The sequence below is a fragment of the Oncorhynchus mykiss genome, chromosome 11, assembly GCF_013265735.2.
Source record: "Oncorhynchus mykiss isolate Arlee chromosome 11, USDA_OmykA_1.1, whole genome shotgun sequence".
Taxonomy (NCBI): domain Eukaryota; kingdom Metazoa; phylum Chordata; class Actinopteri; order Salmoniformes; family Salmonidae; genus Oncorhynchus; species Oncorhynchus mykiss.
The window spans coordinates 66,252,344-66,279,789 of NC_048575.1; the positions used below are offsets into that span (position 1 = coordinate 66,252,344).

The following is a 27,446-nucleotide window of genomic DNA, read 5'->3' on the forward strand; positions in this document are numbered from 1 at the left end:
TACAAAGGAAAACTAATTTTATTGTATAAATGACAAAATTATGGATTGCTCATTCACAATTTAATATCAGTGAGAGTGCAAAAACAGTTCCCTTCAAGTAATCAGTCAAGTCAACCTGAGCGAGTCTAAAACAGTTTATACAGGTAGTCACTCGCACGGCTAACGCAGAGCAAACCAGAGTTACATTAAGAGAACAGTTTTATAGATACACAGTACAAGAATCAAATGCCTCACAAACAAGTTTAGTTAAGCACTGGTGAAAAACATACAAATGATTAACCCCAAATGAGCTTTGTCTCCAACACTGAGGGTACCAGTGAGTGAAATGCAGAGTTAAAAAAGCTGATGCTGCATCTTTCATTTACAACCCCATTGAGATCATTATACCATTGAATCCATTACCAAATCCTTCCAATAAAGTAATTAGCTTTTGTTTGTTTTTCTGTGAAGAAATCACACTGTGACAACTCTATACAAGAGATAATGTACATGAGAGAAAAAATGCACAATTATGTGTTCAGTCAAGATCTGTTACATCTGTTGTTGTGATAAGACCCTGGCAAGATAGTAAAGATAGCAAGACAATTCTTATGGGAGAGAGGTCTGTATAAAGAAACAAGGTAATCCCAACATTTTAGTTATAAAATAATGAATCACACACATGAATCACTGTCTCTCTGTACACATCTCTTACTTATTATGAGCTATGCAACACATAAAAGACAACCATCATTAGAAAATACAAGAAAGCGCTACCAAATGAAGTAACAATGGAAAAAAAACATACATCACACACTTGCATAAGTTCAGTTAATGTTTAAATGTCCCTGGTGCAAGAGGAAATTAGAAAAACAATACAACACAAAAACAAAAAGTGATAATTCAGCCAACAGAAACAAACCACATTACGCTGTTACATTCAATATCTCTTTGTTTCGCCTACGGTCTTCTCAGGATAGTCTGTTGTAGAGCTAATAAAGCCTCCTGGTCCAGGTTTGCATCCCAAATGGCAACCTATTCCCTATATAGTGCACTACTTTTGACAGGAGGCCTATGGATAGTAGTGCACTATAGTAGTACACTATATAGGGAATAAGGTGCCATTTGGGATTCATAAAAACCAAACAAAAACCCAAGGCTCCTCTGCCACCACACCTTGTGCCTGGCCTTGGCCCAGCTCCAGCCCTAGAATGGGTCTCTCCTCTCCATCAGTCCAGGTCCAGGATCTGTTCAGCTAGGACGTCCATGGCAGCTGAGGCCTTAGATGTGCCTGGCCCAGAGTCAACAAACATCTGGGGGATCTCACTGCCAAAGTAGATCTTACTGTTAGCTGCTATGGCCTGGAACTTCATCAGCTGCAGGTACTCTGGCGTCAGCTTCAACTGGGAGGCAGAGAGAGATAGGAAAAGGAAAGATGAGGAGAAAGAGAGAGGAGAGGGGGAGAGAGAGGAAGAGGGGGTGGAGTGAGAGAAAGAGGGGCGAGACAGGGCATTGATGGATTCCTGGCTGTAGTGTGATGTTAGATTGTAGCCTGAGGGGCAGTGTGTTCTCTCTGACTGTTCCAGCTGCTCCCAATTCACTCCCTTCTACCTTCCCTTGGCTCTAACCCTCGGATATTTGTAGATCTGCATGGAGGAAGCAATATAGTGGAATTATGTAGACCCTTCAGATCTGCAAACATGGAAGGGTTAGGGCCAAGGGGAACCGTCCGTCTCCTCTCACCTTATTGGCCTCAGCGGCTCTTTGTGCTGTGTAGAACTCTGCATCGGCCCTGGCTCTCATCTTGGCCAGGAAAGCCCTGTCTGCAACCCAGGGGTTAGAGGTCAGAGACAAAGAGGAGGCATCAGCATTAGCAGGGCTATAAAGTGTAGAAAACAAATGTAGAAAAGAAGAATCCCTTGGGCTTTGGGAAATGCCAACACTAGTTAAAATGGAAACTGTGTCTGAGGAGACAGGAGGGAGCAGGAATATGTCTCAATCAGGGGTTCTTCAACTTTTTCAGCTCGAGACCCAATGAGCAATTGACCGTCCTCCCATGACCCAAATTGTCCTCATTCCAAGATGGCGTAGCAGAGTCAGACGTCTTTGTCCTTCGTCTTGTCGTGTCCCATGTATATATATTTTTCTTCGCATTCCTTTTTTATATTTTTCTAAACCTCAACTCAAAATACTCTCCTGCAACCCACAATGTGGTGTGAATCCCCCAACATAAACTAGCCAGCTCACTAGCGGTCATCAGCTAACCTTTAGCTCGGAAAACTCTCGCCAGTTTGTACAACGCGACTCAAACCGGACAAATTTTCTCTCCATAACCCCGGATTCCTACCGCAAGCTCTGAACCTTTTCACCTAGATCAGCTGCAATCCGAGTGACAATTCCTGTCTAACGTCTGTCCCGAACCAAGCACCAATTAGCCTGGAGCTATCCCATGCTAGGCCCATTCTCCCGGCTAGCTGAAGAGGCCCATCAGCCACTCCTGGGCTACAATACCCGGACCCCTTCCACTGCCGGTACGGGGCACGGAACCCCGCCAATCCTTCACGACTGGACTACCGATGTAACCTGCTCGAGGAAGTACTCAACTGCCCCTACGTCACGACATCCCCTGAATGCCTATCTGCTAGCCACGGCCCGCTAGCTGTCTAGAGCATATTGGACTGTTAGCTGAATAGATCCATAGGCCAATTTCTTGGGCCACTATACTTATTTTGCCAATTGGACTTGGACCCCTCTGTAACTCGGAACCCTACTAATCCATCACGACTGGTCTATCAACGTTACCGCACGAGGAGGTTAAAACAGACTTTCCTCCGTCGCGACGTCCCTCTAGGGTCCTTCTGCTAGCCCCGGCCTGCTAGCTGTCTGAATCGCCGTGTCTCCAGTCAGCCCAACCACTCACTGGACCCCTATGCTCACTCGGCTACGCATGCCTCTCCCTAATATTAACATGCCTTGTCCATTACTGTCCTGGTTAGTGATTACTGTCTTATTTCACTGTAGAGCCTCTAGCCCTGCTCAATATGCCTTAACCAACCATTTAGTTCCACCTCCCACATATGCGGTGACATCACCTGGTTTAAATGTCTCTAGAGACAATATCTCTCTCATCATTACTCAATGCCTAGGTTTACCTCCAATGTACTCACATCCTACCATATATCTTTATCTGTACATTATGCCTTGAATCTATACTATCGCGCCCAGAAACCTGCTCTCTGTTCCGAACGTACTAGACGGCCAGTTCTGATAGCCCTTAGCCGTACCCTTATCCTACTCCTCCTCTGTTCCTCTGGTGATGTAGAGGTTAATCCAGGCCCTGCAGTGACTAGTTCCACTCCTACTCCCCAGGTGCTCTGATTTGTTGACTTCTGTAACCGTAAAAGCCGTGGTTTCATGCATGTTAACATTAGAAGCCTCCTCTCTAAGTTTGCTTTATTCACTGCTTTAGCACACTCTGCCAACCCGGATGTCCTAGCCGTGTCTGAATCCTGGTTTAGGAAGACCACCAAAACCCCTGAAATTTCCATCCCTAACTGTAATATTTCCCGACAAGATAGAACTGCCAAAGGGGGCGGTGTTGCAATCTACTGCAGAGAGAGTAAGACAGAACTCCACAGGCTATCGAGATTTGTGCCCAAACAATTTGAGCTTCTACTTTTAAAAATCCACATTTCCAGAAACAAATCTCTCACCGTTGCCGCTTGATATAGACCACCCTCTGCCCCCAACTGTGCCCTGGACACCATATGTGAATTGATTGCCCCCCCATCTATCTTCAGAGCTCGTGCTGCTAAGTGACCTAACTTTCATGAAATCACAAGTGCAATAAATCAAAATAAAGCTTAACTTGTTGTTAATCCAGCCAAGATGTCAGATTTCAAAAAGGCTTTACGGCGAAAGCAAACCATGCGATTATCTGAGGACAGCGTCCAACACACAAATGCATAACAAATCATTTTCAACCAGGGAGTTGAGACACGAAAGTCAGAAATAGCGATATAATATATGCCTTAACATTGAAAATCTTGTTCTGTTGGCACTCCAAAAGGTCTCAGTTACATTAAAAATGGTCCTTTTGTTTGATAAATTTTTTCTTTATATCCATAAAAACGATGGATATAAAGATGGAGCTCTTCTGTCAATAATCCACTCGGTTTCCATCGGTCAAAATGCATACAAAATGAATCCCAAACATTACCAATAAACTTATCCAAACAAGTCAATCAATGTTAATAGTCCATCCTTAGGTACCCTAATATGCAAATAAACAATCAAATTTAAGATGGAGAATCGTTATTTTCTTTACCGGAGATAAACAAAAAGAACGCGCTCTCTCGGCCATGCGCATGGAAGCACTACAGCCAAAATGGGAGCCCTTAGAAAAACTACTTCTCCCTCATTTTTCCAAAAACCAGCCTGAAACTCTAGACTGTTGACATCTAGTGGAAGCGCTAGGAACTGCAATCGGGCACAAAATCAGTGGTAGGGGGTGGTTTGTCCTCGGGGCTTCACCTGCCATTTCAGTTCTGTTATACTCACAGAAACTTTATAGAGTGTTTTCTATCCAAATCTACCAATTACAGTGGGGCAAAAAAGTATTTAGTCAGCCACCAATTGTGCAAGTTCTCCCACTTAAAAAGATGAGGCCTGTAATTTTCATCATCGGTACACTTCAACTATGACAGACAAAATGAGGAAAAAAAATCCAGAAAATCACATTGTAGGATTTTTAATGAATTTATTTGCAAATTATGGTGGGAATTACGTATTTGGTCAATAACAAAAGTTTAATCTCAATACTTTGTTATATACCCTTTGTTGGCAATGACAGAGGTCAAACATTTTCTGTAAGTCTTCACAAGGTTTTCACACACTGTTGCTGGTATTTTGGCCCATTCCTCCATGCAGATCTCCTCTAGAGCAGTGATGTTTTGGGGCTGTTGCTGGGCAACATGGACTTTCAACTCCCTCCAAAGATTTTCTATGGGGTTGAGTTCTGGAGACTGGCTAGGCCACTCCAGAACCTTGAAATGCTTCTTATGAAGCCACTCCGTTGCCCGAGCGGTGTGATTGGGATCATTGTCATGCTGAAAGACCCAGCCACGTTTCATCTTCAATGCCCTTGCTGATGGAAGGAGGTTTTCACTCAAAATCTTACGATACATGGCCCCCATTCATTCTTTCCTTTACACAGATCAGTCGTCCTGGTCCCTTTGCAGAAAAACAGCCCCAAAGAATGATGTTTCCACCCCCATGCTTCACAGTAGGTATGGTGTTCTTTGGATGAAACTCAGCATTCTTTGTCCTCCAAACACGAGTTGAGTTTTACCAAAAAGTTATATTTTGGTAAAACACGACGAGTTGAGTTTTACCAAAAAGTTATATTTTGGTTTGATCTGACCATATGACATTCTCCCAATCTTCTTCTGGATCATCCAAATGCTCTCCAGCAAACTTCAGACGGGCCTGGACATGTACTGGCTTAAGCAAGGGGACACGTCTGGCACTGCAGGATTTGAGTCCCTGGCGGCGTAGTGTGTTACTGATGGTAGGCTTTGTTACTTTGGTCCCAGCTCTCTGCAGGTCATTCACTAGGTCCCCCTGTGTGGTTCTGGGATTTTTGCTCACCGTTCTTGTGATCATTTTGACCCCACGGGGTGAGATCTTGCGTGGAGCCCCAGATCGAGGGAGATTATCAGTTGTCTTGTATGTCTTCCATTTCCTAATAATTGCTCCAACAGTTGATTTCTTCAAACCAAGCTGCTTACCTATTGCAGATTCAGTCTTCCCAGCCTGGTGCAGGTCTACAATTTTGTTTCTGGTGTCCTTTGACAGCTCTTTGGTCTTGGCCATAGTGGAGTTTGGAGTGCGACTGTTTGAGGTTGTGGACAGGTGTCTTTTATACTGATAACAAGTTCAAACAGGTGCCATTAATACAGGTAACGAGTGGAGGACAGAGGAGCCTCTTAAAGAAGAAGTTACAGGTCTGTGAGAGCCAGAAATCTTGCTTGTTTGTAGGTGACCAAATACTTATTTTCCACCATTATTTGCAAATAAATTCATTAAAAATCCTACAATGTGATGTTCTGTATTTTCTTTTCTCATTTTGTCTGTCATAGTTGAAGTGTACCTATGATGAAAATTACAGGCCTCTCATCTTTTTAAGTGGGAGAACTTGCACAATTGGTGGCTGACTAAATACTTTTTTGCCCCACTGTATATGCATATCCTAGCTTCTGGGCCTGAGTAGCAGGCAGTTTACTTTGGGCATGCTTTTCATCCGGACGTCAAAATACCGCCCCCAACCCAAAGAAGTTAACACTCTAGCCATCCTACAATCTAAGATTGATGCCCTCAATCTCACACAAATGATAAATGAACCCACCAGGTACAACCCCAAATTCTGAAACACGGGCACCCTCACTTGCCCTCCAAAGACACCTCTGCTGTTTTCAACCAAGATCTCAGAGATCACTGCCTCATTTCCTGCATCTGTAATGGGTCTGCGGTCAAACGACCACCACTCATCACTGTCAAACGCTCCCTAAAACACTTCAGCGAGCAGGCCTTTCTAATCGACCTGGCCCGGGTATCCTGGAAGGATATTGACCTCACCCTGTCAGTAGAGGATGCCTGGTTATTCTTTAAAAGTGCCGTCCTCACCATCTTAAATAAGCATGCCCCATTCAAAAAATGTTGAACCAGGAACAGATATAGCCTTTGGTTCTCTCCAGACCTGACTGCCCTTGAACAGCACAAAAACATCCTGCGGCGTTCTGCATTAGCATCGAATTGCCCCCGTGATATGCAACTTTTCAGGGAAGTTAGGAACCAATATACACAGGCAGTTAGGAAAGCTAAGGCTAGCTTTTTTAAGCAGAAATTTGCATCCTGTAGCACAAACTCAAAAAAGTTCTGTGACATTGTAAAGTCCATGGAGAATAAAAGCACCTCCTCCCAGCTGCCCACTGCACTGAGGCTAGGAAACACTGTCACCACCGATAAATTCACTATAATTGAGAATAAGCATTTTTCTACGGCTGGCCATGCTTTCCACCTGGCTACACCTACCCAATCAACAGCCCTGCACCCTCCACAGCAACTCGCCCAAGCCTCCCCCATGTCTCCTTCACCCAAATCCAGATAGCTGGATGTTCTGAAAGAGCTGCAAAATCTGGACCCCTACAAATCAGCCAGGCTAGACAATCTGGACCCTCTCTTTCTAAAATTATCTGTCGAATTTGTTACAACCATACAACTCTCCTTCCGTGGCCTCCAACTGCTCTTAAATGCAAGTAAAACTAAATGCATGCTCTTCAACCGATCGCTGCCCGCACGTCCAGCATCACTACTCTGGACGGTTCTGACTTAGAATATGTGGACAACTACAAATACCGAGGTGTCTGGTTAAACTGTAAACTCTCCTTCCAGACTCCTTCTGGCACACGCTTCAAACTCGTCGCCAAACCTACTGGCCCTAGGTCATCTCAGGTTGTCTCTGCTAGGTAAAGCCCCGCCTTATCTCTGCTCACTGGTCACCATAGCAGCACCCACCCGTAGCACACACTCCAGCAGGTATATCTCACTGGTCACCCCCATAGCCAGTTCTTCCTTTGGCCGCCTTTCCTTCCAGTTCTCTGCTGCCAATGACTGGAATGAACTGCAAAAATGACTGAAGCTGGAGACTCATATCTCCCTCACTAGCTTTAAGCACCAGCTGTCAGAGCAGCTCACAGATCACTGCACCTGTAAATAGCCCATCAAACTACCTCATCCCCATACTGTATTTATTTATTTATCTTGCTACTTTGTACCCCAGTATCTCTACTTGCACATTCATCTTCTGCACATCTACCATTCCAGTGTTTCATTGCTATATTGTAATTACTTCGTCACCATGGCCTATTTATTGCCTCACCCCCCTTATCCTACCTCATTTGCACACACTGTATATAGACTTTTTCTACTGTATTATTGACTGTATATGTTTGTTTATTCCATGTGTCGAACTGCTTTGCTTTATCTAGGACAGGTCTCGGTTGTAAATGAGAACTTGTTCTCAACTAGCCTACCTGTTTAAATAAAGGTGCAATAAAAAAGAAAAAAAAAAGAAACATTGTGTAATTATAGATGTATTCTCCTAACTCACGACCCACCTTTTACATGCCCAGGTCCCACTTTGGGTCCCGACCCATAGTATAAGAAACCCTGTTTAAATGTATTTCACCTAAGCTCTGAGCTTCCACACTCAGTCAGTCAGTCCTCGGGTAACTGCTTTTTCTACCATCATGACTCAGAGCCAGAGCCAAGGACAAAAATGTAGAGCATCCTAAAACCCCCGTTGTATAAGCACACTATTTCACTGGCCTGTGGCCTAATGATAAATATACAGGTACTATAATTTTGCCAGATATACACACCTTCAATTTCAGAGATTGTTTTCTCTGTTTCTTTCTCCATGACTTTCTGGCTAAACTTGATTTCCGCCACTTGAGCCACCTTCTCTGCCTCTGTAGAGCAGCACATGGAGACAGGAAATTAACCTTATATTCTGGGATTTTAGCGAGAAAACTGTCTGAATCCCTGTTAAAAATGATAATTTGTTTATAAAATGTCAGTGTTATTGTAAATGTCAGTTTAATATTTTGTCAGTGTAAATATAAGGTTATAGTGCGTTAGTGTCACCCATGACTCACCAATCACAGCCCTCTTTCGCTCTGTCTCCGCCTCCTTCTCCACTACCTTCTGAGTCTGAGCAGAAATCAGCAGCTTTGTCTTCTCGGCCTCCCTAAACCCACACACAAACAGAGATTACAGCGCGTGCCAACAGCTGGTTAACATCTTTCTCCAGTCCCACAACATGCAGTGGTTCTATAATTTCCTAGAATATCCAATCCTAGGAAATATCCTAACCTTCTTTAGTGATAAGTATGGTGACTTTTGTGCAACAACATGTTAACTCACCACCATGAATAAACAGCATCAACAGTCCCTCACTAAAGTCTTCCAGATGTAAGTGGAGAGCAGACAGAGACATGAACCAGCAGAGACAGATCCACTTACTTTGGGTCTGCATCCCTATTCCCTATGTAGTGCACTGGTCAAAAGTAGTGCACTATTTAGGGAATATGGTGCAATTTGTGACACAGCCTAGGTCCGGGGAGAACATATATGGGTGATTCTACAGAAGTGGTGTAAATTGCTGTCCCCCCCAAAAACTATAAAATGGATATGTTCTAATGCAAGGCAATAACAAACATATTGTTAAATTAATATAGTACAAAGGTATTGTTCATACATCTATTTCAATTGAAAGGTGGCTGTCCCAAACCATGACTACTAAACTTTAGCAATAAATGATTTGTATAATGTTCTTAACACTATTATTTCAATAGAACATACTGAGTTCTGTTATTACACTGAAAAATACTGATCTAAATTGGTAGTTTAAAACATCTTTCTCTGAAAAATGCTGCCCCACTTTTGATATCACTACCAAAACACACGCTAAAAGATTGTAGAATGTGCCTTAAGCTACCACCCTACAAATACATTACATGACCAAAAGTATGTGGACACCTGCTCCTCGAACATCTCATTCCAAAATCATGGGCATTAATATGGAGTTGGTCCCACTTTGCTGCTATAACAGTCTCCACTCTTCTGGGAAGGCTTTCTGCTAGATGTTGGAACATTGCTGCGGGGACTTGCTTCCATTCAGACACAAGAGCATTAGTGAGGTTGGGCACTAATGTTGGGCGATAAGGCCTAGCTCTCAGTCGGCGTTCCAATTCATCCCAAAGGTGTTCGATGGGGCTGAGATCAGGGCTCTGTGCAGGCCAGTCAAGTTCTTCCACACCGATCTCGACAAACCATTTCTGTATGAATCTCGCTTTGTGCACGGGGGCATTGGCATACTGAAACAGGAAAAGAGCTTCCCCAAACTGTTGCCACAAAGATGGAAGCACAGAATTGTGTAGAGGACCACCATGTGGGTAGTGGACAAGTGCTCACTCCAGGAAAAACTGGAGAGTATTGACATGCACAGCCAGCAAAGTTCCTCCAGCTCTTCAAGAGCCCAAACATTAACGTATATTTGTCCAAAACATAGATGTCTATAATGTGCTATACTGTACTGTTCACTACTGTACTGTGCTCTACCGCACCCTATTCTAATGTACCCTACTGTACTTTACTTGAGTTTCTCACAACTGAAGGGACCACTTGAGACCCCAAAATTCTGTCTTTATTAACTTGTCATTGTCAACTCACTGGGTCTGGATCTTGGGACCCATGTCCTGGTATAAATATTGGTCTTGGCTCCTGGATATTATTTTAGTCTGGTTTACAAACCATAGTCAACCAAATTTGAAGACAATGTTCTCTGGTCATTGGCTGATCACTCCCAACCAATGTTACCTCAAAATAAATTGCCACTGATCAAATTTCAGGTCTGCTGAGCGCAAACTTGAACATTGTGAAAATTCTGTGCAACTTCCAACATTTACTGTGAACACTGAGGCTGTACCCACTTTAAGTTGGTTTTAACAGTAGCCAAGTAGGTAACTGTGGCTATTTGATCATAATATATGCCTACCAGAGTGGCCTACCATCAAAAACAATGGAAAAAAATGCATCCCATAACATTTTAACAGCTCAAAATTCATAAGGCACTCGCACATCTGAGCTACCTTTTTTGCAGGTGCATGGTAACAGTTGGATAAGATGATAAAAACGTGAAGGAACCTGCACACTGCTCTTGATAGTATCACTGATCTTTAATAAGCTTTACGTATCGGCCTCAAGGCCTTCGTCATTCAGCCTAAAGTAGCAGCCAATGTGTGGTGTTAAATGCCTACATTCCATGAGACTTTGGGGAGAAAAAAAACATGCAGGGCTTGACATTAACCTATTTATCCACTTGTCCTTCAGGGCTCATATTTCTTCTGAGTGGCAGTCCGAGGGGAGCTGCACACAGCTTATAGGGAACATTGCCTCAACCCATAGGAATCCCCACCCGGTTGACTACTTTTAAAAATGGTGGAAGCGCTCAATGATAATGTCTATACCAAAATGAGTTTGATTGACACGACACCGAAACGCCTGTTATTTTGCCAAAATAAAGATTGGTAAAGTGAAAATTTAAACATCTATCAACAAGTTTTAGATTCATACAATCAACATTGAACATTTTCCAGAGAAAAATAGTATCTATTTCTCTAAATTCAATTTAAAGGTTTTGAAAATCAGGTAAAAAAAAAAGGTGTTTTAAAATTTGTATGCAAATACAATTTAAGGTTGGGAATTCAGGTAAATATTTAAATATGCAATACAAACAGTGTGTGAGTAGTATATACACGGGCCACAAACACACAAATAAAGGCACAGTACAACAGTGGTGTGCAGAACGGCATCTCGGAACACACAACTCGTCGATCCTTGTCACGGATCGGCTATTGCAGCAGACGCCCACACCGGGTTCCACTCTTATCAAGAAGAAGTCTCCAGTGGGCACGCAATCACCTACACTGGACAATTGAGGAGTGGAAAAACATTGCCAGGTCCGACGAATTCCGTCTCATGTTGCATGCAGATGGCCGCCCATGGACCCATCCTGCATGGTGTCAACGGTACAGGCTGATGGCAGTGGTGTACCGCCGTCAAATCTGAAGCAACTGTGTGATGCCATCGCGTCAGCATGTACCAACACCCCTGTGGAACGTTTCAAACTTGTAGAATCCATTCCCCGAAAAATTAACGCGGTTCTGGAGGCAAAGGGGGGGGGTCCGATCCGGTACTAGATGGGTGTACATAATAAACTGGCCGCTGAGTGTATGTCTACCAGACATATGTTGGAAGACATGTGTGCTGAAAGTTTGGGAGAAATATGATACAAATATGACTTTCTTTCCAACCCCCAATTTATACCGCTTCTGTAGAACGACCCATATAAAGAACACACAGCAGGGGATTGGGGGTTCAGGGAACATGGAAAGTTTCAGTGTTCTACAGCCAAATTTTCTACTCACATCATCTCATAGTTCCTGCGAATGCTCTCAGGGATGTTGGGCTTCGTGACCCGGACCGCCTGTGGTAACGATTGCCAAACCACAAGTATGAAAAAGAGGGGAGACTTGAGATTATTCTTTTACTGTGGTAATAAGATGAATTATCATTACCAGATGATCATCTAGGCTAAGTTCCAATTGGCACTATATTGCCATTGTAGTGCACTACCTTTGACCGGGCCCCTTAAGGATCTAGTCAAGGGAATACATAGGGTGCCATTTGGGAGACAGCCTTGTAAAAACGAACACAATCCTCCTCCCCAAACTCCCTCTAAAGTGAACTGTACTGTAGTGTTATTAGTTATTGTAGTTTATTCTAGAGGATTTATGGGAAGAACCAGCTGAGTGTTTTTTTACCCAGTGGGACATTAACCCTTATTTTTACTTTTTAGCTTGAGACTCAAATGAGCAACAAAAACAAACATCTCAGCTCTACAGGAATAGAGAAAAGACTGAAAACATCTCAGCTCTAACAAGAATAGAGAGAAAAGACAAAGCATCTTAGCTCTAACAAGAATAGAGAGAAAACACTAAAATCAAATGGTTTACAGGAATGAGCAGAGTTGGGGAAGGAAATGATTATTTCTCTCCGCGTCTGCCAGAATCTCGCTCTCCTTTCTGTATTTTCCCATGGTTCTCCAGTCCAGAAATTGCAACTATGGATGTGACAAATGTAACATTTTTCTTAACGTTTAAATTACTCTTTGACAACAAAAAATTACCAAAATGAAAATGAGACAGTCAGGGAGAATTGAAAATTCCCAAAACAATGAATTTAGAAGAATATATTTTGTTATTGTGTTTGAGCAAATAAGCCATTGCAAAATGCATAGAATTGCAGGAAACTTTCTCTAAAAGTAATGACGTGGCCCTTTCTAGGTATAGATCGTGGCTTTACCCCTCTCTCACTTTCTCCTACACCCAGGTTCTGTTATCTCAGGTTGTAAATTCCTGGCGGAGACGCTCTCCTTCTGGCCACGCAGTATGGAGAGAGAGGGTTTCACAGTAGAACTTCTACTACATCACAGAATTTGAGAACTGAACAATATCCATATTTTGGATATTGTTTAAACGGTCGGTGGAGAAGCCAGCTACGACACTGTCCGTTTTATTTCATGTTTGTGCCCTCATGAAAAACAATATAGCCACATTACCCTAACTCTGTTTATACAGGTTCCTCAGTTAGATTTGCATCGAATTCTTGTATAAAATGAATGAGTAAAGATGAAACTATTTGTGAAATGATGTGATGTTAAACATTTAATGGGAGAGAATTGTATTCCATTTAATGTTTATCTAAGTCATTGGCCCGCCACGTGAGCACAGACATGATCTGGCATCATGGAACAGCCCTTTCCCATTGTTCCGAATAAAACCCCCTCCAGAGGAAATCATCTTCAGACCACGCATACCTCGGTGCAACCTGAGATGGCACAGGTTTGAGTACCAAGACTAAGCAAACCCACAGCGTAAACTGTGATTGCGAATAGTTATTGAATTCCTAACCATACCCCGTGGAGCATTGGCTACACGGCTGGAAATGGTTAATCTCTGAGACTATCGATCCCTACAGAATAAGAGCAAATCTTAGATACTAATTACTAGTCTGCAGCTAGAAATTATGTAAACCTAGGATGCGAATACCGACATCCGCCGAAACATCTATTCTATGAGAACATTTCTAAATGGTACTCTGAAGTATCCATTCTAACCACGAAATACTTTGATCTTCAGGGAAAGAGAAAGAGACTCGGATGAACTTTACAGCAGACAGACCGGATTTCAACAGAGGAGATCACGACACATAGGCGTAAATATATATTGATTGCAATTATTCCCGAATGAGCGAGTGTTCATGTGCAAAGGATTAGCATTTCAATTGATATAGTTATCAACTGTGTGTAGTGATCCTTTTGTCTTTCCCGCTCTCTCTCAGTCCACACCCACTTTGCTTTATCCACCAAGCCGTCATATCGGCTTAGCCCACTAAGGAATCTTCCCTATCATTTGTTAGTAATATATCTGTTTGTTTATGCATTTCTGTGATTATTTAGTTAGTTACTAAATAAATGATCATGCCAATTGATGTATGAATGATTCATAGTAAAGGCTGGGTTCGTGCAGATAACCAACAATTTACGACGTTTGGAATGAGACTAACGTGAAGTAAAGAATAATTAATTAATAGAAGACTAATTGATCAGATATTAAAATATCTGAAGAGTTATATTCGGAAAATTATAACTTTATGAAGATTTTCTTTGGTGCCCCGACTTCCTAGTTAATTACATTTACATGATTAGTTTAATCACAAATAATAATTACAGAGAATTGATTTGATAAAATAACAGTCTTCACTTTTAACGATGCCTAAGACACAACAACAATTTTCTCTCAGATGCATGGCAAAATGTGCAGGATTGCACAAAATTTGCTATAAAACTGCAAAAATGTTTCCCAGCTGCATGGAGAAATTTGAAGAATTGCACAAAAGTGGCTTGAAAATGTAAACCTTTCTCTACACCGCCAAAATGTGGGCCTCTAGACTTTTCTGAAATTAAGCTGTGCCAGTGGGCCGACCCTGCCTCGCAGGGTACACCCACCACCTAAGCCCCTTTTTGATCCAGAAAAAAACACTGCTTTACAGTCCATACAGGAGCTTTTTGCAGCCCACTCATCACCTGACATTCATCATCACAATATTAGATTTTTGGCATGGCTAAATTTTAGATAAAATGTTGTGTGGCCTCAGTCGAGCAGTGAATTCAACTACAAAGAACAGGGAGATTTTCCAATGCCTTGCAAAGAAGGGCATCTATTGGTAGATGGGTAAAAATAAAAATAAAAACAGACATTGAATATCCCTTTAAGCATGGTGAAGTTATTAATTACACTTTGGATGGTGTATCAATACAGTCACTTCAAAGACACAGGCGTCCTTCCTAACTCAGTTGCCGGAGAGGAAGGAATCCGCTCAGGGATTTCACAATGAGGCCAATGGTTACTTTAAAACAGTTAGAGTTTAATGGCTGTGATAGGAGAAAACTGAGGATGGATCAACAACATTGTAGTTATTCCACAATACTAACCTTAATGACAGAGTGAAAAGATGGAAGCCTGTACGGAATAAAAATATTACAGAACATGCATCCTGTTTGCAATAAGGCACTAAAGTAAACCTTCAAAAAATGTGGCAAAGAAATGAACATTATGTCTTGAACACAAAGCGGTATGTTGGGGTAAATCCAACACAACACATCACTGAGTACCCGCTTCGTATTTTCAACTATGGTGGTGGCTGCATCATGCTATGGTTTTGCTTGTCATCGGCAGGGACACGGGTGTTTTTTTAAAGGTAAAAAGAAACAGAATAGAGCTAAGCACAGGTAAAATCCTAGAGGAAAACCTGGTTCAGTCTGCTTTCCAACCGCCACTGGGAGACAAATTCACCTTTCAGCTGGACAATAACCTAAATTACTAGGCCAAATATACACTGGACTTGCTTACCAAGACCATGTTGAATGTTCTTGAGTGGCCTAGTTACTGTTTTGACTTAAAATCAGCTTGAGAATTTATGGCAAGACTTGAAAATGGCTGTCTAGCAATGATCAGCAATTTACTTAACAGAGCTTGAAGAATTTATATTTTACAAATGTTAGAATTTTTGATAGTGTATTGTGTGTAGATTGTTAACAAAAAATTACAATGAAATATATTTTAATCACACCTTGTAACACAACAAAATTTGGAAAAAGTCAAGGTGGTGAATACTTTCTGAAGGCACTATAAATATATTTAAATAAACATGGATTAATTAGCAATATTTATACTGGTATGCAAGAATTCCCTAAGAATTGTTTCTCCCGCCTCCCATGTCTCTCCCTCCCGCCTCCCATGTCTCTCCCTCCCGCCTACCATGTCTCTCCCTCCCGCCTCCCATGTCTCTCCCTCCCAGTCAGTTTCAGTACCTGTATGATCAGTCCAGGAGCCATGCTGGTCAGATCTTCTTGTAAGGTCAGCTTCAGGTTCTCATCTATCTGGTCTGAGGACACACACAACAGGGTTAGAGGATATACCATGGAGACAGAGGCTGCCATTTGTGATACCCACTATAGCATGTGTACGTTGTAAGCCCATAATAGAGCTAACTGGCTAGCTACTACTGTTAGCTAGCCTGATAGCCAGGAAGAATTGTTACCTAGCTACCCATGAAGAATTGACAGCTGCCTTGGATAACATTGGTTTTAGATCATTTTTGACTGTTATACTATCTAGTTAGTGACATTATTCAGATTCACATATCTAGCTGATAATTATGAAGTAAAACGTTTGCTTTGTGCATATCTTGTTTTGTCACTATTGCCATTGTCCTGTCTAGAAGAAGGAAGGTTCAGTGAATGGGTAAGTCAATAGGGCTAACTGGATAGCTAGCTAGCGACCCACGAAGAATTGTTAGCTAGCTACCCACAAAGAATTTACATCTACCTTGGATAACATTGGGGAGATGCAGCGTGAGGTAATACAGTAGGGGGAGTGTGAGTGCTTCTCAAATTAAATGTTTTATGCGTTCTCCACAACCTCGTCCTCACAAGTAACTCAACAGAATGTCCTCGGAGAATGCACTTGGAGCATGGTAGTATGCATATTGAGAAACACCCTTTAAACCCTTTTAATGAATATTCTAGAACTGTCTATAGTTTACACTTACCGAACAAGCCGATGTAGACCTCCTGAAGAGAATGGACACTGCAGAACTGGTTGAGCTCATGGTGAACCTTATTGAATATTAGGGCCTTGTCGTAATCCGCTGTGAAGTTCTTCACTATATCATACACTGTAGAGGAGAGAACAAAGAGTTGCTGTGAAGTTCCTCATTATATCATACACATACAGACAGAGAAAGAAGTGTGGCTACATTAAGTAAGTAATAGTGGCTACCGTAAATAACCCACTGGGTACACAGTGTTTGAATAAACGCTGTTTCAACATAATTTGTCAACGTTTTGTGACGTGGAATCAACGTGGAAAATACATTGGATTTGAAAAAAAGTAATCAACCAGTATCCCCTTTCATCTCATTTCAAACAGTGTTGAGGGACATCCTTTATTTCTGGCTAATATTTATTAGGTACACAACCCACTTCACGAAAATAGTATTCTCCTACAGACAGTGAGTCACGTGGCCGTGACTTGCTGTATAAAGCAGACCAACAGGCATATAGGCATTCCGTTACTGTTTGACTGAAAGTTAGAATGGGCAAAACTAGTGACCCAAGTGACTTGAGCATTGTATTATCGCCGGTGCCAGGCTCGCCGGTTTCAGTATCTCAGAAACGTCCAGCATCCTGGGCTTTTCACGCACAACAGTGTCTACGGTTTACCGAGAATGGCGCGACAAACAAAAAACATCCAGCCGGAGAATGGCAAGAATTGTGTAAGCTAACAGGCAGACCCACAAACGGGCAAATAATGGTGCAGTGCAACAGTGGTGTGCAGAACGGCATCTCGGAATGCACAACTTGTCAGTCCTTGTCATGGATGGGCTATTGTGGGAGACGACCATGCTGGGTTCCACCCCATCAGCTAAAAACAAGAAGAAGCGGCTCCAGTGGGCATGTGATCACCAACACCGGACAACAGGTTCCTGTTGCGTTACGTCTCTTGATACCAATTCAGCAACGTTTCCATGGCCCAAAGAATCCAGGTCCCAAAGTTGACAGTGCATGTCAGTGAAAAAAAAACCAAGCCTTGAGGATGTCAGTAGAGCTCTGAGACAGGATTGTGTCAAAGTACAGATCTGGGGAAGGGTACAAAACATTTCTGCAGCATTGAAGGTCCCTAAGAACACAGTGGCCTCCATCATTCTTAAATGGAAGAAGTTTGGAACCACCAAGACTCATACCGCATGACGGTATTTGATGTTTTTGATTAATTAAAGTTCTACATTTTCTTTGAGTAGTGCGTGACCCTAGGGTGGCAACACAAACTCAGCAAAAAAAAGAAACGTCCTTTTTTCAGGACCCTGTCATTCAAAGATAATTCGTAAAAATCCAAATAACTTCACAGACCTTCATTGTAAAGGGTTTAAACACTGTTTCCCATGCTTGTTCAATGAACCATAAACAATTAATGAACATGCATCTGTGGAACGGTCATTAACTTCATTGCGATAGGGGGCAGCATTGGGAAGTTTGGATGAAAAGCGTGCCCAGAGTAAATTGCCTGTTACTCAGGCCCAGAAGCTAGGATATGCATATAAGATTAAAATAATGTCTGTGAGTATAACATAATTCATATGGCAGGCAAAAACCTGAGAAAAATCCAACCAGGAAGTGGGAAATCTGAGGTTTGTAGTTTTAAAAAGAAAAATGATTGCCTATCCAATATCCTGTGTCTATGGTGTCAAATTGCACTTCCTAAGGCTTCCAGTAGATGTCAACAGTCTTTAGAAGTTGTTTCAGGCTTGTATTGTGAAAGGGGAGAGAATAAGAGCTCAGGCTGAAAGCCTTTAGTTTAGTCTCGCTGAGGTTCGTTCCCTTTCCTTTCTAATGAAAACAGTATTGTCCGGTTGAAACATTATCGAAAATGTATGATAAAAACACCCTAAAGATTGATTAGAAACATTGTTTGACATGTTTCTGCAAGCTTTAATGGAACTTTTTTTAAACTTTTCGTCTGGACTTTGTGCCCACGCTTTGTGCATATGGATTACTGGACTAAACACGTGAACAAAAAGGAGGTTTTTGGACATAAAGATTAACTTTATCGAACAAAACAAACATTTATTGTCTAACATGGAGACCTGGGAGTGCCATCAGATGAAGATCAAAGGTAAGTGATTAATTTTAATGCTATTTCTGACTTTTGTGACACCTCTCCTTGGTTGGAAAATGGCTGTATGGTTTTCTGTGGCTAGGCGCTGACCTAACATAATCGCATGGTGTGCCTTTTTGAAATCGGACACAGCGGCTGGATTAACAAGAAGTTTATCTTTAAAATGTTGTATAATACTTGTATGTTTGAGGAATTTTAATTATGAGATTCCTGTTGTTTGAATTTGGCGCCCTGCAATTTCACTGGCTGTTGGCGAGGTGAGACGCTCACGTCCCGAACGATCCCAGAGAGGTTAAGACACAAACAGCTTACAAACGGTAGGCAATTAAGGTCACAGTTCTGAAAACTTAGGACACTAAAGAGGCCTTTCTACTTACTCTGAAAAACACCAAAATAAAGATGCCCAGGGTCTTCCCTGCTCATCTGCGTGAACATGCCTTGGGCATGCTGCAAGGAGGCATGAGGACTGCAGATGTGGCCAGGGAAATACATTGCAATGTCCGTACTGTGAGACGCCTAAGACAGCGCTACAGTGGTAGACCACGTGCAACAACACCTGCACAGGATCGGTACATCACACCTGCGTGACAGGTACAGGATGGCAACAACAACTGCCCGAGTTACACCAGGAATGCACAATCCCTCCATCAGTGCTCAGACTGTCTGCAATAGGCTGAGAGAGGCTGGATTGAGGGCTTGTAGGCCTGTTGAATGGCAGGTCCTCACCAGACATTACCGTCAACAACGTTGCCTATGGGCACAAACCCACCATCGCTGGACCAGACAGGACTGGCAAAAAATGCTCTTCACTGACTAGTCACGGATCTCTCTCACCAGGGGTGATGGTCGGATTCGCGTTTATCGTCGAAGGAATGAACGTTACACCGAGGTCTGTACTCTGGAGCGGGAACGATTTGAAGGTGGAGGGTCCGTCATGGTCTGGGGCGGTGTGTCACAGCATCATTGGACTGAGCTTGTTGTCATTGCAGGCAATCTCAACACCTGGAAGACATCATCCATTCTGATTGTTTCATACTGTTCAAATCAACCTAAAATAATTTCCTGCACTCATTTGAGATCATTTCCACACTGCCACAATATGGGCAAAAATACGAGGCCTTATTTTTAACCAAATGTTGCAATTGCGATTTAGATCAAAACACTTGGGTGAACTTTTGGAATCATGGTAATATAACTTTTATTATAATTATATAGTTAGTGCCCACTATTATTTATTTTCTATGAATTCAGTGTTGTTTGACATGACAATGAATGAAAATGCCATGGACGAGTTATTGTGTCAGGGTAGGAAACAATGTGATGTTCCGTGTTTCCTAGGGGACCCTTTGACTACCATAAATCTTTATTCATGTATCCAACATATCCAGCCTACTCCTCTTTCATTTAGAAGATACTGTTGCACAAACAACATGCTGATTTAAGCCTCTACCAGTACTGGTATCAGGCTGTATCAGGCTGTATTAGCTAGCTGTATTAGCTAGCTACGTTTGCTCTGCTTTGCTAGCCAGCTAACTAGCGATTAGCATTAGTGGCTAACACGATTTAGCTTAACTTGCTAAGAAAATACAAACTAGCTGTTTGCAGATGTAAGAAACAAACTAATATTGTAATTATAAAACGCTTGTGGATTTATATTAAGATCAAATTTGGAAACAACATGTGCATGTGCTGCATTGACCATGCAGACTGAACGAAAGTGTCTCGTGGACAAGCAACAATAAATGCACTCCTTGAGTGACCGGGTGGGACTAAGTCTGTGTGGAAAGCGGCGTGGAGAGAGAGCGATGACTCATGTAGCGGAGTAAACTATAGAAATGGACTTTACACACAGCTTATCACATTTAACAAGCCAAACATTCAAATACCGTTATAGAAGGTAAAGTAAAAACCCAAACTGGTCCGTGCATCAATACCGGTATATAGTAAAATACGGTATACGGCAAAGCCCTGTTTCACTAACAGAAAAAGTGATTCACTAAAGAGTTGTTTTATTTTACTAAAACAGTTCAAATGTCCAATGAAGAGTTTTATCTCAAAATCAAATCATTTCTGGTAACAATTAAGGACCTTACTGTGATTGTAAAACGGACACAAAAATAGAAGCTATCTGCATTTATGTAAAAATTGTGTTATCGAATGCCGATAGATAGGCCTAGGTTCTCTAACCTTGGACACACTCATCTCGATGGCCATCCGTCTGGATAACCTTCTTCGGGAGCGTTGGCACCCCAATCGCCTCTCTCCCTCCTTTGTTGACTGTCAAGAGCCTGAAACCATGGAGGTAGGGGCCACACACCTCCCCGCATCTGAGCGACGCCGTCGGAGACAGTTAGGGCTCTATCCCCATTGCGGCCAGGAGGGGCACCAGCTTCAACGGTGTCCGGTACGTTCAAACATGGAATCCACGAGAGCAGAAGGACGGCCCGTGATCATCTGTCTCCTGGGTTAGGCGCGAGTACTCCATCATCATCAACATCACTTTCCACCAAACCTTTTTTAGTATCCATTTCACTAGCTGGCTGTCTCATCTATTGTTTCTACAGCTCTAGTGGATTCCGGTGCCGCAGGGAATTTTATTGACCAGGCCCTTGCCTCCTCCCTGCACATCACCTAATACTTGCTCTTCTCTCCATTTGCGGTCCAAGCGTTGGAAATGCAACCATTGGGATCCAGCACTGTTACGCACGTCACAGCTCCACTCACCCTCACTGTGGGAACCAAGCACCAGGAAAGCCTTTCCTTCCTCATCACCTCCGCTCAAAGTCATACTTGGCCTCCTGTGGCTCCAACTCTATAATTCCACCATCTCCTGGTCAGAGAGGAGGATTACTGCCGGGGGACCAAGATGTCAGAGCCCTGCTTTCCTGCACCCTGTGGTTCCACATCTGTGGAGGGCTCTGTGAGTGTACGCCAGCCCATCAATCGGTCCTCCCGTATCGTTGGATGCGTGTTTTGGGAAGTAGATGTGGACATCCGCCAGGCTCTGGAGAGGGTACCCACTCCTGCCACCTGCTCTCCGGAGCGTATCTAAGTCCCCACAGGGGTCAGAGATTGGTTGCTGACCTGGGCACACACATCCCTCGCCGCTGGACACCCAGGTATCACCCGCACCACTCAATCCCTTTCTGAGAAATACTGGTGACTCACTTTGGCCCAGGATGTTGCATACTATGTCAACTCATGTTCAGTATGTACTCAATCTAAATATTCCCAACACACTCCAGCAGGAAAGTTCCTTCCCTCTCCTGTGCCTCAGCATCCCTGGTCTCATCTGTCCATAGATTTTGTCACTGATCTCCCCTCCGCTGATGGTTTCACTCCCATTTTGGTGGTTGTGTACAGATTCTTCAAATCATGCCGTTTTATCCCTCTCTCTGGTCTCCCTACCGCTCTCCAGGTCGCTGAGGCACTGTTCCAGCAGGTCTTCCGGCACTATGGCCTTCTGGAGGATATCGTCTCCGATCATGGCCCCCAATTCACATCATGTGTATTAAGGCCTTCATGGAGAAGCGGATCGCCACCACAGTGAGGCTCCCGTGTTCCATCCTGGTGATCACGTCTGGCACGTGGAGTCCCCAGTTTGTGGGGCTGTTCAAGGGGGTAACTTAAGATGAGGTAACTTAAGATTACTACTCCCATATAACTACCGGATCTCACCATCTTTTCATGTTTCCCTCCTCAGGCTCCTGGTCCCCTGGCTGATGACATCCCCCACGACACCCCTCGGTCTCCCTTGGACATTGAGGGGAGCCCCGTCTATGCCGTCAGATCACTCCTGGACTAACAACGTCGTGGGGGTCGGCTCCAGTACCTGGTGGACTGGGAAGTGTGGTGGTGGTAAGTAGACCGGCGAAGTTGAGCGGGAGTAGACGTGACAGTTCCCCATCTCCGGCGCTCGCTAACCACCGGTCCTGGCAACCCATCTTTACGCACACCTGCGTCTCATCATCAGTCACACCTCATTTTGCTATCAGGCAGTATTGTTTTTGTTTCCTTGTCAGACGTTTCTCATTTTGTATCGTTCTATGTTCGTTAATATTAAAGTCACTAACTGCACCTGCTTCCTGACTCCCTGCGTTGACGTTACAGGGACTCACTGGGAGACCCAAACCGTTGCTGACAGGTGATGTCACTAGGCAGGCCAAAACTCACACCAAAACAGGCAGACATTTCAGGTGGTCTTTTCAAACAGCTCAGACACTAAAAGAGCATTATCATACTTTTCACAATTTTACAGTATTATTCCAACCTCAGTGTGGAAATATATATAAAACCGAGGAAAATCAAGTTTACTGCACAGGGCCTTAAAGACTGAATACAATACATAAGTTTGTGTTACAATACATAGGTTACAATGTTCTAAAATAGTACAGCCTATATACTAAGGAGGGATTTGAAAATTAGACATGCTATGCCACAAGTTGTATTTATTTATTTTACCTTTATTTAACTAGGCAAGTCAGTTAAGAACAAATTGTTATTTTAAATGACGGCCTAGGGACAGTGGGTTAACTTCCTGTTCAGGGGGAGAATGACAGATTTGTACCTTGTCAGATCGGGGGTTTGAACTTGCAACCTTCTGGTTACCAGTCCAACGCTCTAACCACTAGGCTACCCTGCCGCCCCAAGTAAGATCCCAAGTGGCTCCCGAGTGGCGCAGCATCTCAGTGCAAGAGGCGTCGCTACAGATACCCTGGTTCGAATCCAAGCTATATCACAACCGGCCGTGATTGGGAGTCCCATAGGGCAGTGCACAATTGGCCCAGCATCATCAGGGTTTGGCCGGTGTAGGCCGTCATTGTAAATAAGAATTTGTTCTTAACTGACTTGCCTAGTTCAATAAAAAATAAAAATAAGATCAGTTTTGAGTTGTGTTGAGAGAAATTAAACTTGAGCACATAGTAAAATTGAAATAAAACTACAATATGTGTTTTATTTGATTTAAAAAAAAAAAAAACCTGCTCCACCTTTTGATTTATTGGCAAATGACTTTACCTGCTGAGGGTACGAGGTAGTTCACCACTTCTATCCGGTCAAAGTAAATCATCACTCCACCACTGAAATAAATAAAAACAGAATGTGTAACAATGCATACATGCAATAAATCCTCAAGAATGGAGATAAAAGTAGCCGGTATTTTTTTTTGCATCCATCAAGTTTATTTTGGGAAGAGATAGACAGACAACCCTACCCTGTTCCACACGGTACATTCTTCACTTCATCTGTCTGTAGAGTGGTCTACAAAGATAGAAATAAAGAGAAGGTATTCAACATTCAAAAAGCCATTACTTCCACAGGGCTCAATTTGAATAAAACCTGCATTGTATTATTTACACAGTAAATAGTTAGATAGTTACATAGTTCCTTTTTCCAAGGTCAAATAACTTCACAGACTGGTCTTGGGCACAGTATAAAAACATACATGTAAACTTCCCTCACATGTATACTGTCACTTTCACGAAAAAGTGTGTGGGCTTGGGGCGATGTTTGTAAACAAACTCACAAAGACACTACTTAGCATAAACATTGAAGTCCAGCCTCAGTCTTTGTACAACTACATTTGAACCTAAACCCCTCACTCCCAGTCAGACCAGCCATGCCGAGGGCCTGTTCCTGAGAACGGTCTGTTGTCTCACCTGCACAGACTTGAAATGAGTGATGAAGGGCATCATGAGGTGGAAGCCAGGGCTACTGGTGGTGGTCAGGAGAGCTCCTCCTCTGTGGAACACACACATGATCACATCACAAGGAAATGAAAAGAATCACATCAAAGCCAAATGTCAATCAAAATGGTTCTGATGTAGTATGCAACCACAATTGCAAATGTTAGTTGTAAATGTGAGAGGAGACTGGAGAATTTGCTGGACTGATCTTAAGTTCAACACAAAATAATCTTAGCCCTCTTTCTATATCACACTACAGATATCATCTGAGTTTAGCGCTGGTATGAAGTATGTGTGCAGTGCACTGCAAGTTGAACAGATGCATGCCCCCAGAAACCAAAATGCATTAATAGACAGTAAGCCTCACAGTAGACAAAACAATGACTAGCCTAATATCTAACTGACCTGTAGTAAACTCCAGTGTGTCCCTCCTCAATCTTGTGCACAGAAGAGAAGAGAGCTGCACCTCCAATTGCACAGATTATTGAGGCTATGGCACCCAACTGTGCCATCCTGGGAAGAAGAAGGACAAACAATGAGTTTCAAAAGGATCAACATACACAATGTTGGACATAGGGGACAGATTAATGAAATAAGCCTAGCCTATATAACAAGTAGGCTAGAATAAGGCTTTCATAACAATCAAATTGTAGCAAATAGAGTTACCTTGCAAGCTCTGGATATTAGCTAGAACAGTTGAATAGAATCAACCAGTGCCTTCTATACTAAACAAAAATATAAACACACCATGTCAAGTGTTAGTCCCATATTTCATGAGGTGATATAGAAGAACCCAGAAATGTTCCATACGCACAAAGCTTATTTCTCATAAATATTGTGCACCTGTTAGTGAACATTTCTCCTTTGCCAAGATAATCCATCCACATGACAGGTATGGGATATCAACAAGCTGATTAAACAGCATGATCATTACACAGGTGCACCTTGTGCTGTGGACAATAAAATACCACCCTAAAATGTGTTGTGTCACACAACACAATGCCACAGATGTCTCACGCCAGCCCATGACCTCCACATCCGGCTTCTTCACCTGCAGTAACATCTGAGACCAGCCACTTGGACAGCTGATGAAACTGTGTGTTTGCACAACCAACGAATTTCTGCACAAACTGTCTCAGGGTAGCTCAGCTGCGTGCTGGACCTCCTCACTAGTATCTTGACCTGACTGCAGTTCGGCCTTGTAAATCCCAGTTTCAACTGTACTGGGCAAATAGCAGACATTATGTATGACATCATGTGGGCAAGACGTTTGCTAAGGTCAACATTGTGAACAGAGTGCCCCATGGTGGCGGTGGGATTATGGTATGGGCAAGCATAAGCTAAAGACAACGAACACAAATGCATTTTATTGATGGCAATTAGAATGCACAGAGATACCGTGACAAGATCCTGAGGCCCATTGTGGTGGCACTCATCCACCGCTATCACCTCATGTTTCAGCATGATAATGCCCCATGTCGCAAGGATCTGTACACAATTCCTGGAAACTGAAAATGTCCCAGTTCATGGCCATACTCACCAGACATGTCACCCATTGATCATGTAGATGATACTCTAGATTGATGTGTATGACAGCATGTTCTACTTCCAGACAATATCTAGGAACTTCGCACAGCCATTAAAGAGGAGTGGGACAACATTCCATAGGCCACAATCAACAGCCCGATCAACTCTATGCGAAGGAGATCTGTCGCGCTGCATGAGGCAAATGCTGGGATGTGTCACGCTGCATGAGGCAAATGGTCAAACCAGATACTGACTGGTTTTCTGATCCACTCCCCTACTTAAAAAAAAGAAGCTATCTGTGACCAACAGATGCATATCTGTATTCCCAGTCATGTGAAATCCATAGATTAAGCCCGAATTCATTTATTTAAATTGACTGATTCCTTAGATGAACTGTAACTATTTGAAATTGTTGCATGTTGCGTTTATATTTTTGTTCAGTGTATTTCGAAATAAGATAACATTAGGCCGGAATCAATCACAGGTATTAACAACATATGTGATATCCAGGCACAGGGCAGGCATATTGTTGTCAAGCTAAACTCCTCTGTCAGGAAGAAGAAGATTAGCTGAGACATCAACAAGGACTGACCTTGTAGCGTTATAAGAGGATTGTCCAAGACAAGGCGTGATAAAAAACTTCTCCCGGCTGTCTTACCTCATAACAATCCTAACTGCAGCCAGCTCAAACTTCCTAACTTAGTGTGTAGTTAGCTATACAATACCTCCAAATAAGACCGCTAAACAAACCTCAAGTCAAGCAATGACAGGAAGCAGACTTTTGATACCAGGAGGTCGTGAACCTTTTTGTTGCACGTGTAGGATCAGTATCTTTGGTTCCACTTTCTAACATGGAGAAGTTGATTAGCTTTGAGTTGACAGAATACTAACAGCAAACCATGAATCGCCCAGTATTGGACGTACTCATACACCCCTCTCCAGCAAGAGAAGACTAAATAAGCCAACTACGTAACAAGCAACCGTTTGGCTTTTTAGCAAGCTATGCTAGCTACTTTAGCTACCTAGCTAGCTAACGTTAACCTAGGCTACGCTCGATTTCAAACACGGGAACGGTCACATCCACTGACACAATATTTCACTCACATTGTTGTCATTGTAGATACTTGATAGGTACGTTAAACCACATTGACAAAAGTGTTCTGGAAATCCGTACTATTACCTGTAGTATTATCACTCGAGATGCCTCCTCCACCGACAAAAATAAGCAAACACCTGCTACCAGGCTCACTTCCGCATTTTGCGTCATACGTCTTCAGTTGGACGTTCTTCAACGAGGAAATATCCCACAAGACCAACAGAGGGGGACAACGAG

At 42.8% G+C, this 27,446-nt stretch overlaps 1 protein-coding gene across 3 annotated transcripts; it reads right to left on the reverse strand.

Moving 5' to 3' along the window:
• Window positions 1–27,446, reverse strand: erlin2 (ER lipid raft associated 2). Of its 3 annotated transcripts, none has more exons than XM_021621940.2 (12): window positions 27,294–27,446; window positions 24,992–25,099; window positions 24,560–24,641; window positions 24,115–24,161; window positions 23,919–23,980; window positions 16,777–16,902; window positions 16,037–16,110; window positions 12,030–12,088; window positions 8,697–8,788; window positions 8,421–8,510; window positions 1,723–1,802; window positions 1–1,382 (listed from the first exon to the last, which is right to left on the reverse strand). In XM_021621940.2, exons 2-12 carry the CDS (start codon window positions 25,096–25,098, stop codon window positions 1,209–1,211), a joined length of 993 nt encoding a protein of 330 aa, XP_021477615.1. In that variant the 5' UTR covers window position 25,099; window positions 27,294–27,446; the 3' UTR covers window positions 1–1,208. The 3 variants fall into 3 exon arrangements, with proteins under 3 accessions (XP_021477615.1, XP_021477614.1, XP_036792054.1); XM_021621939.2 differs by having other exon boundaries at window positions 27,218–27,360; XM_036936159.1 differs by lacking the exon at window positions 27,294–27,446 and adding an exon at window positions 26,864–26,913.

What these genes read in the sequence shown, in the direction of transcription:
- erlin2 (XM_021621939.2), bottom strand. An exon ending in CTCCTGGACTGATCATACAG is followed by an intron (nt 12,089 to 16,036) that starts GTACTGAAACTG and finishes TCGTTACCACAG; the next exon opens with GCGGTCCGGGTCACGAAGCC. An exon ending in GAGCCGCTGAGGCCAATAAG is followed by an intron (nt 1,383 to 1,722) that starts GTGAGAGGAGAC and finishes TCTGCCTCCCAG; the next exon opens with TTGAAGCTGACGCCAGAGTA.